The 10697-nt window shown below is 47.0% G+C and overlaps 2 protein-coding genes and 1 long non-coding RNA gene across 10 annotated transcripts in view; 1 reads left to right on the forward strand and 2 right to left on the reverse strand.

Moving 5' to 3' along the window:
- The window catches only part of RIPOR1 (RHO family interacting cell polarization regulator 1), a 117200-nt gene extending 111266 nt beyond the window's left edge, over positions 1-5934 (forward strand). For 5 of the 8 annotated variants that reach the window (XM_087971541.1, XM_087971540.1, XM_026675948.2 and 2 more), the window contains 2 exons: positions 780-870; positions 4889-5934. In XM_087971541.1, coding sequence (XP_087827667.1) covers positions 780-870; positions 4889-4986 — 189 coding nt within the window. In that variant the 3' untranslated portion in view covers positions 4987-5934. Of the gene's footprint in view, positions 1-779; positions 871-2073; positions 2140-4888 lie in introns of all 8 variants that reach the window. The other 3 variants (XM_087971544.1, XM_087971542.1, XM_087971543.1) reach the window with 1 other exon arrangement.
- LOC148129828 (uncharacterized) lies at positions 5402-10352 on the reverse strand. The gene is made up of 2 exons (XM_087971546.1): positions 7915-10352; positions 5402-7152 (listed from the first exon to the last, which is right to left on the reverse strand). The coding sequence occupies exon 1, from the start codon at positions 10311-10313 to the stop codon at positions 8994-8996; it is 1320 nt and encodes a 439-aa protein (XP_087827672.1). The 5' UTR covers positions 10314-10352; the 3' UTR covers positions 5402-7152; positions 7915-8993.
- On the reverse strand, positions 5402-10660 carry LOC113417519 (uncharacterized). The gene is made up of 2 exons (XR_015750636.1): positions 10558-10660; positions 5402-8094 (listed from the first exon to the last, which is right to left on the reverse strand). It is a non-coding gene; the product is annotated as an uncharacterized LOC113417519 (long non-coding RNA).
- Between the last annotated feature and the right edge of the window lie 37 nt (positions 10661-10697).

The following is a 10697-nucleotide window of genomic DNA, read 5'->3' on the forward strand; positions in this document are numbered from 1 at the left end:
CCTATATCTATCCACCTACCTATATCTATCTACTTAAATCTAGCTACCTATCTACATCTACCTATCGTCTATCTAGCTATTATCTATCTACTTACATCTGCCTACCTACCTACCTATCATCCATCCATCCATCCATCCATCCATCCATCTATCTACCATCTATCTGAGATTTATGTACCACCCATTTTGCTGTCCAGATGCCTTCAGTGGCCACCCTTATGAGCTTATGAGTTCTACTTGAGTCCTCAGCCAACTTCAGTCTGTGGAGCAACCTGAACTGAAAAAACCTACTTAGCATCCTTGGGAAAGATGCATTTTGCTCCTTTTTCTCTTGGAAAAGCATCCCCTATACCAGGGGCCCACAGCCCCGGTCCATGGATTAGCACCAGTGTATGGCATGCCAGAACCTGGGCCGCGCAAACAAGTGAAGCCCCATCTTTGGGAGGCAGGCAGCGTGTGAAATCATGCCCTCTCCGGTCTGTGGAAAAACCTATCTCCACGGAACCGGTCCCTGGTGCCCAAATATCTGGGGGGCCACTGCCCTAGAGGTGTCTCTAAATACAGTCAGGCTTAAGAAATCCATCACTAACTCAAGTCATTGGTTCCACTGTCAAAAGTGTTCTACCTGTAAGATTTTTTTTCCCCCTGGTGTTCCATAACTCTGGTCCCGAAGACTGCAATCGGGAAGGTGGATCAGGGCTGTGGTCTGTGCAAGCTCCCTTCGGATCCTTAAGGAATTATGTCATTTCCTTTATCTTAACGCTTCCCCCAACCAACAGGCCAAGGAGAGCATTGAACAGCTGGTATATCTGTGCCAAACTGACAAGGAAGCCGTGCGGGACGCCGCCAAACAGAGCCTTCTTATGTGCGGTAAGTGAGCCTCTCTTGCCCTCTTTCCAGGCCGCTTTAATCTTCTCCTGCCTTAGGAGGAAGGCTTATTGCTGGTGGGTGTGGGGTCTCAGTACACAAAGGACTAGTTCAGTTGACTTTATACTAGATGGCGCTGCTTCTGTATAAGAGCCGTCCTTCCTAAATCTCCAGTCCTTCTCTTGATCTCTGCTGGTATCACAGCCGAGGCTGGCCTCCCACTCTATCAGTACTACTCCTTGCTTAAGGAAAAGTGATGCATGCACTGCATCCGTGGTGGTGCAGCAGTTAGAATGCAGTAATTGCAGGCTAATTCTGCTGACTGCCAGCAGTTCGATTCTGACCGGCTCAAGGTGGACTCAGCTTTCCATCCTTCTGAGGTGGGTAAAATGAGGACCCAGATTGTTGGGGGCAGATATGCTGACTCTGTAAACTGCTTAGAGCAGGGGTCGCCAATCTTTTGGACCTCAGGGACCACCAAACTCATAATTTTAAATCCCGCAGACCAGAGACCCTGGGAAAATCCCCAAAAAAGGAAAATTCCCCACCCCGTTTTCCTACCGATCGATCATGCTTTATTTGGGATCACAGGATACCGTCTCCAGCTCCGTTCTCAGGGGGAGAGAGAGACTTTTGGTTTCATGCAAGGAAAGCAGCAGAAGTCTTTCTTTCTCTCCTCCAAACTCCACCAGAAATGAGTCTTTGTGAGATTTGTCACAGCCTCTTGGAGCAGGAGGCCTTGCAGGGTCCCATTTCTGGCAGAATTTGGGGGAGAGAAAGAAAGACTTTTGCTGCTTCCCCTGCATGCAGCCAAGAAGCAGAAAGAAGCAGCCCGGTGGCCAGACCAGGCGCGGGGGGCGAGTGGGGCAAGTTGCCCCTGTCCTCCCTCCCCTCACTATCTCATGTTGTGCATAATGCAAGGGACACAAGACTTGTATTCCCGCAGGCCCTTTGGGTGGCACAGCCTTGTGTCCCCGCGCAGCCTGGATTAATTGCTTCGGGGGGGGGGTGCCATTTCTCTGTGGACCACCAAAATGTCCTCACAGACCACCAGTGGTCCCCGGCCCACTGGTTGGCAACCACTGGCTTAGAGAGGGCCGTAAACTAAGCACTGTGAAGCGGTATATGAGTCTTAAGTGCTAGTGTTATCCTGGGAAGAGAATAAAGGCACTTATGTAGTCCTTGCTGTTTATTATCCTTTGATAGATGGCACTGAAAGAACCCTCTGATGGGGCTCAGTAGAACTCCTGGGTCAGGACAGCGGCTGCACAGGTCGGGATCTCGTAGCCAGCCGGTTAGCTACCCTTCCCTGCCCTTGTTGCATGTCTAACTGGTGTCTCTTGTCCTGGGTCTCATCAGACCTGACGTGGTTGGGTTTACGTCTTCCACCGTGGCCACGCGTGGCAGGCATCTCCCAGCTGTGCTTGTGTTCTGGCTCTGCACGTCTCTTTGTCTTTGTTGCATATGGAATGGCACGCCGGTTGAGGGACTCTGCCTTGGTCCCAGATGTGAAAGGCTGACACAAGATGCTACGACGGACCAAAATGAGATTCTGTGTGTTGTGTGAATCTAATAACTTTGTCTCAAGTAGAAATGAACCACACCGTCCCGTTCACCCTAAATGTGGTTTATTTGTTCGGGTGTTGCATGCGGTACGAACCCGGTATATTTGTGTTTGGTTAATTTGGGCTTAAGAGTTAGCATGTGGTGTGAAGCAATTGAGTATTTGTCCACCTAGCACTGCATTGCCCAGTAGCCTTGGGTTGCCATATGGCTTTTGATAGGATCCCACATGCGGGGAAGGCTCATCCAAAGCAGGATTCAGGATTTCAGCCAACACTTTCCCTTCAACCCAATAAAACTAACCCATTTCATTAACTGCATGAATCAGAGGAGATCCTAAATAAGGTTCGAGTAGAATCCCGAGATTATTTCAGAGCCATGGAGTGAGCCAAAGGCATAAGCGATGCTTGAATGCTCAGATGGCCAGAACTCACGTAGGTCTTTCCCTTCACCCAATACCTGGTCTTTTTAATCAGAGAAGTCAGATATTAAAGACAGTTCTTTTGAGGGCAAACCACACCCAACTTTCTGGTTTGTCGTTGGCTTCTCTGTATTGTCCCTTGATTTTTAAGGAAAGCGCTTTTTTTTTTTTTTTTTTGGAAGTCCTTTCAGCTCAGGGTATTTTGCATTTTTAAGAAGCTTGAAAAGTTTGGCAGAGTAAAAGGTCTGCATGGGCGATTCATTTATTGAGGAGTGGGGAGAGGAAGAGGAAAATAGATTGAGTACTTTCTTCAAACTCCTATTGCCCCCAATCCTGATACTCACAGAAGCTCATTTAAACCCTGGCCGAGAAGCAGCTCAGAAACAATGGGGTGAAAATTCCCCAGGCTCTTCAATGCTAGGAATACTTATCAGAGACCATACTTAATGGAAATAAATTTGGAATTTTTTTTCCGTGACCTTCCCCTGCTCTTTTAGGGTGTGGGGCCACTCAAAAGCCAAAATCTGATCCTTGGCTTGAGAAATCAACATTTACATCCTGTAAAATATACCTAAATTTCTGGTTGAATTTTACATTTCACAGCTACCAGGATTTTAAAACATACTGTTTTATTCATCTGCAAATTCTCTAAAGTTGTCTGCAGGCAGCTGGAAGAGGTTCATGACATTAATTCCTTTCAAAATGTGGAATGGAGGGTACACCCAGATTCTACAGAATTCGGAAAAGCAAGCAAGATGATTTAATTTCCCCTGGACTTTATTAGCCTTCCCCAATCTAGTGCAAACTCCCAAATTATCAAAAGTTCCTAGGAATTCTAAGAACTGCTACTCACGTGTCTCAGAAGACACCAGAGCATTGGGCGATTGTGCTAAACATTCCTTATCTCTGAAGGACAAACATGGGCCTGGTACTTAAGAGCAACCCAAGGATATGTTTGTACAGATTGAACAAAATGCTTGATAAAGGCCTTTAAATGAGAAGTGTGATTTCTAAATCCACATGCTATACATAGTCTGTTGCAATGTCTATCCAGCCATTCTGTGTCAAGTTATCTGCTTAGCATGCTGAGATGTCTCTTGCTCTGAATTTTACACACAAAGTTCTCCAGATTGTCAGCCTAACGATGTATGTCTCCCAACCATCCTTCCCGTGTTTACATGCATGTGGTCCAAAGAAACATCAGCATGGAACAAATGATAAAATATATTTATATAGCCCTGGGTACAACGTAAGTGAGAGGGCAGACATAGTGAAATATGTGCTCAGTTGAAGGGCTTCACATTGTATGTTTGGTGGGGCCCTTCAAACAAAATTTTGTGTTGACTAATGAGATGTAAGAAGTATATTAGAGACTTAACACAGAATAAGATAGTTGGTAACAAAACCAAAAATGTTTAAGAATTGAGCACATACTTATTCTTAAACACTTCTTTAAAAGAAGGAGTTTTGACAGTCAAGGTTTGCATTATGAATAATTATACTTGGATCATGGACCAGGGTCAAAATTCAAGCTGCAATTGGGCAACCATTTGTCTGAAATGGTATAGGATTTCCTGCCTAAGCAGGGGGTTGGACTAGAAGACCTCCAAGGTCCCAACTCCATTATTCTATTCTATTCTACTCTACTCTATCCTCTCCTCTCTTTTCTATTCTCTACATTCTATTCTATTTCTATTCTATTCTACTCTATCCTTTCCTCTCTTTTCTATTCTCTACATTCTATTCTATTCTATTCTATTCTATTTCTATTCTATTCTACTCTACTCTACTGTACTCTACTTTACCACCATATTGTATAAACAATGTTCCTGAAAAGCTGCCACCATTTTGACTGCAAGTGAGCAGCCAGGAAACATCCCAAAAAGTTTTTTTTTTTTAACCCAGGCCAGATTTTTATACATGGCCGAAAAAGGCAGATTTTTTTTTTGTACAGGGCCTTCAGGTCAGCGCCTGCAGTGTCTAAAGTTGAGGCAGAAATGTCCCTGATGGGCACCTGATTTCTGTGTATGTTTTCAGGGGACGATGGCAAATCAGCTCACCGAAGGCTAGAAGAATCCCTGGACAATTTGCCCCGGATCTTTGCCCCAGGCAGCATGGCCAGTACTGCATTTTGAAGGATGGCGGCCTCGATCTCACCTGCTGATCCTTTATTGGGCACACGGACCTTGTATGCCGACAGAACTTCAGCGGAGTCCTTCGAACCGAAGTCAACCCGGCCTCTGGCAGAGTGGGCATCTCCATCACCCGTGGGGCCATGCCCACAGCAGTATTAGGACCGCTGGCCTGCTGCCTTAGGTGGAGAATGCCTTAGCTCGTTGGCTCCAGCAGCAGCAGCAGCAGCACGGAGGCGATCCCTTCTGCGGTTTTCTTCCTCCTACAGAATCTGGTGTTGAACTGGGCATGTTATTGTTAGCCAGGACCAAAATAGATCCCTCTCGACTTGGATCTGCTGGAAAACAAACCAGCCACGGTAGGGGGGGGGAAATCATCGGTTTGAGATACACTCGGGAAGATACACGTTCAAAGTCCAGCTTTAATGTTTAACCTGTTCTATTCTCCACTATTCTCTCCACCCTGCGGGGGCTGTGAATCTAGCAGGAAATTGGGCCCAGCTAGATTCTCTGTTAGGGCTTTGGATAAATTTGTAGGTTTCTCCTCTGGGATTGCAAGGTGGAGAGAGGGGGAAAAAAAACAACAAAAAACGACAGGAAGGAGTCCTTTATTCCCAGCGAAGGAAGGGAAACTAATGTCTTTATAATGACGACGCTATGGAAGATGGAAACCTAACGGGCAAAAGTTGCCTCTTCTTGTGCTATTTTAATATTTTTTATGTACGTGTGTGTGTGCTTGTGGTGCGTGTGTGCGTGTGTGTGTTGGGGGGAGGGAGGGAGGGAGGGAGGCAGCAGCCAAATGGCAGCAAAATGTCCTTTTCTACAAAGTATCTATAAATTTATCTGTACATCTACATAGCTATAAATATATATATATATATAATGTAATTATCAAGAGGTTTGGCTAATTTTGACTTTCAGCCTGAAATAAAAAGAACTTTGAGCAAATAAGTTGAAAGTGTGCAATTTTGTGGACTTTTTGGTTTGTTTGTCTGGTGGAGAGGTGGGCAGCTTTCCTCAGCAGCTGTAGGATGAGAGTACTGCAAATGAATTAGGTCAGCAAAATGTAACAGCTTTATTTTAATCATCGTTTATTTATCATTTATTTTAAACAAAGAAGACATTTAAATTTTTTTTTTCCTTTTGCCCTCAGAAGGCGGTTGGGCAAATTTGAGGATCAAACACACATCACAAGTCAACATATCTATTTCTCAGAACTGAAAAACTATACAATATTCATTTCTAGCTTTCCTACAACCACAATTATTAAGCCCCAAATTTCAGTTGCTAAGGGAGACACGTAAGTCAGTTTTGCCCCGTTTTATCTTTCTTGCCACTGTTGTTAAGGCGAGTCGAGTACAATGGTACTAGAAGTGACTTAGGACCATTGAAACGTCTCCATGGCCACATGGCCAAAATTCAGATGCTGGGCAACTGGCTCCTATTTATGACGGTTGCAGTACAGGTAATCCTCGACTTACAACCGTTCATTTAGTGACCATTCGAACTTACAAAACCACTTTAAAAAGGGACTGATGACCATTTTCCACACTGACTCACATTAACGACAGTTGCAGTATCCTGGAGTCACAGGATCCCCTTTTGCGACCATCCGACAAGCAAAATCAGTAGGGAAAGCAGATTCACTTACAACTGTGTTATTAATTTAAGAAACTGCAGTGATTCCACTTAACAGATGTGGTGAGAGAAGTCGTAAAAGGGGGCAAAACTCACATAACAAATTTCTCACTTGGCAAGATAAATTTTGGGCTCAATTGTGGTTGTAAGCTGAGGACTCTCTGAAAGGCCAAACATGTTTGAGGGGAAAAAATATATATAAGCATAACTGAGCCAAAGCAGCTTACTCATTGCTTTGAGTTCAGGGATCAATATTCTGTTGGCTGGGCTTTCCATCCAATAATCCCAATTAGGCTTTACAATTTCACCAAAATACCGGTGGTTGCAATTTGCGATAAATCACACAAAATAATGAACCTGATTGCCCCTTGGTTGCAATATGAAAGATATTGTAATTTCTACTGTGTAAAATGGATTTCCTTTTCCAACCTGGGCTAGGACATTTTGAGGTACATTCTGAAAAGAAGCGAAACCCAGAAAAGGGAAAATTCATTTCTAATTCAAGAAAACCAGAGGCATTGGAGACCCAGCCTGTGGAAGGAATTGAGGAGATCCAGGTTAGTACACTATATGGCAGCCAAAAAAACTCCTCAAATCTAGCAGCGCCTTTCCCAAATAGCATGGTTTTTTAAAAAAACCTACGTTTTGAAAAGTTTATGCCCTTAAATAAATTGTGAGAATTGTATTTGCACAACATTGGAAAAATGAAGACACACCTACAGATGAAAGTATAATTAGAAAAATATTAGACTGTGCAGAGATTGATAGATTAACATTAATTATAAAGGATAAGGAAGAAACAATACTTTTAACATGGGATATGCTCTTATCAATGGTTGGGTAAAACAGGTAGAAACTAAAAGATGAAAGATTAATATATGTAAGAAAAGAATGCAAGAAATCATATACAAATATTAGTATTAATATTAGTTATATTATCAATATCATTGCATACTATAAGTAAATTATGTAAGAATTTTATTATAAATAAGCAATTAATAGTATTTTAATTATGGCTGTTATTAATATTACTCTCATTACTAGTTTACTTTATATGAACAAATGGCAGACAATACACTTCATTAAGCATTTAAGTATTTTAAAGAAGAAAAATGTATAAACAATTAATTTTTTTTAGAAAGGATGCTACCAGATTACAGATTTTTACACTAAACTGATAAAATGAAAAATAGAAAAAGGTAACGGCAATCACTTTTGTAATGTTGCCAAGAAATCCACATGGATGTGTCTATGATGTTCCCAAGAACTGACTTTGAGCTAGGGTGTTTTTACCTGTTGAGTGGTTAAGAAATGGAGGCACATGCGGTTGCTGCATACTTCCTGCACGATTGGAAGACGGTTTTATTTTTTTCAAATGAAATACGGATTTTCATTGGTGCAGATAAAGATAGGGATCTTAGCCTCTTCCAATTTCCATCACTTCCTTTTCTGAAAGCAGTACTTCATTAACTCCTATGGATGAATGGAATATGTGAAATCTGCCCATTAAGGACATACTGTACTGTCCTTGGACATTTCAAGGAAAATAATAACTCTCTTCGAAGGCCTCCAACCAGTTGATCGTGTTTTTGTTGCTATATTATGCCTCTGGCAAAATATGCATGACTCTGGAGAGTCTTGCAACTTTTAGCCTCTGCCCATCTGCATCGTGCCATGGTAGTCTGCAATTAAAACCCATTCTGGCACTGCAGAACCGTCAAGGCTCAGATTTTGCATTTATCTTTGAATATCTTGAAAAATGAAGAATGATTGTTCCTTTCCATTGGGCCGGCTGTGGACAGTCTCTTACGTTTGTCTGCCAAAGTTTGCAATGGTGCGCATACAAGTAGTTCTCAACTTACAACAGTTCATTTACCCGGTTCAAAGTTTTCAACAGCACTGAAAAAGGTGACTTACGACCATTTTTCACACTTGTGACCGTTGATCTGATAATCACACGATCAAAATTCAGATGCTTGGCAACTGACTCATACTTATGACCATTGCAGTGTCCAGGGGTCATGCAATCTCCTTTTTTTGCGACCTTCTGACAAGCAAAGTCCATGAGGAAGCCAGATTCTCTTTAACAGCCAGATTAGTAACTTTTATCAACTGCAGTGATTCCCTTAAGACGCTTGGCAAGGAAGGTGGTACAATGGGACGAAACTCACTTAGAACAAATTCTCACTTGGGCTCAGTTGTGGTCATAAGTCGAGGACTTCCTGCACCGTCTGTCTGTTTGTGTTTTATTCCATGTACCTGGGGCTCCACTATGTATGGCTTAAGAGTGGAGGTGTAACAGAATAAGAGTTGGAAGGGACCTTGGAGGTCTTCTAGTCAAACCCCGCCAGTCAAGAAGGAAACCCTAAACCTTACCTACAGATCCACGCATACATCTGACATGCACATACACACACATGCAAACACTTGTAAGCATGTGTATGTATGTTATGTACGTATAGATGCTTCTTTATGCTAACCCAGAAGGTGACCGGCCCAATCTCTCTTTCTCTCTCAGCCCAACGCACCTCACAGGGTTGTTGTAGGGAAAAATAGGAATATGTTCGCCGCCTTGAATTATTTATAAAAAAAATTAAGCTGCCATACAGATAAATAAATAAAACAGTAGGGTGGACATCTGCCTGCCCACTTTGGCAGCACCGCCTGCAGGGGGCGCCAGAGGGCGCCGTGACCCATGCCGCGAAGAGGAAAAGATTTTCCCCCGCCCTCCAAGGTCCTGAGCAGCCGTTCGTTTCGCCTCGCCCTCTTCCCGCCCAAACCGCTCCGCCTCGACACCCGTCCCGGAGGGGCGCGACGCCCTTCTTGCCCCGCAGCCCCGACCCACGAGGGAAGACAGGGGCAGCCGGGACACCCGTCAGAGACTCAGAGGAACGGAGGCCGCCCCTGTCACGGCCACCCTCTCCGGCTAGCGGAGGGGTGTGTAGTGGGGGGGTGCGTGACGTCACGGCCCCTCCCCGCGCCTGCCCGAACGCGGCCGCCCGATCCGGCCCGTCGGCATTTAAAGTTAGCGCCCAGCGTTTCTTCCCATGGTGCCCCGCGCGGGCGCTTCTCCCGCTCCCTCCTCCCCTCGATCGGGTCCGGCGGCCGCGGCTGCCGGGGCTCGCGCAGGCGCACCTCGCGCCCCGTCCGCCATTTTGTGTCCGAGGCGACTGTGGAGCGATTAAACCGCGAGCTGGTGCTGGGCGCTGGCGGTGGCCGCTAGCGGCGGGGCAGCGGCAGCGGGCGCTTGGCGGAGCCCAACGGGGCGGGGCCCGGGGCAGCAGGGGCGGCCCGGAGGCGCCTCCGGGGCAGGTAAGCGGCGCGGGGGTTTGCAGTCGCTTTCTCCGGCCTCTAGGTGTCACGATGGGGCTCGGGCTGGGACCCGCCGCGCGCCGCCGCCGCCGCCGCCGAGGATGGGGAGCGGGGCTTTGTCTCCCTCTATCGTCCCCACCGCCCTGATGCCGGCCTGGTACTGCCGCCCATCGGCCTCGCCGCGCAGCGCCTCTGCCGGAACCAGGCCGCGCCTTAGCGAAGGACGCCCGGGCGGCCTCGGAGGCTGCCTTCGCCGCCCACACGACGCCAGGCGAGGCCGCGCTGCCAAAACCCGGCCGCCCCGAGGAAGGCGCGACCCCGAATCCTCTCCGCCGCCTGAGGGGACGGCCCGGGATTGGGCTGCGCTGCCTCGCCGCCATTACGACACGGCGGCTTCCCGGGCGCTCCGCCGCCTCGGCCCTTCCCCGTCCCGCCGCCGCCGCCGCCGCAGCACCGCCCTCCTGGCTCCCCGGAGGCGTCCGCGGCTCCCGCTCCGGCTTCCCGGTTCCCGCTTCCTCCGCCCGCCTCCGGCTTCTCAAACCAACCAACCAACCCCCCGTCCCTCCCGCCCAACCGGTCCTTCCTCCTGGCTCCCCTTCTTCGCCGCCTCCCGTCCCGGCTGACCGTGTCCGTCCTGCGGGGCGCCCGGTCCGCGCGGACGTCCGTCCGCCCCTGCCGACCGCCTGCTCGCTGTGCGCGTTGCGGAGTGAGAGGCGCTGCGAGCTCAAGAGCGGGACTCGAGCTCCCTCTTGCAAGGCAGGCTG

This window comes from Notechis scutatus, chromosome 9, assembly GCF_049901735.1.
Source record: "Notechis scutatus isolate UNSWTSFEM ecotype Mainland chromosome 9, rNotScu1.2, whole genome shotgun sequence".
NCBI lineage: Eukaryota > Metazoa > Chordata > Lepidosauria > Squamata > Elapidae > Notechis > Notechis scutatus.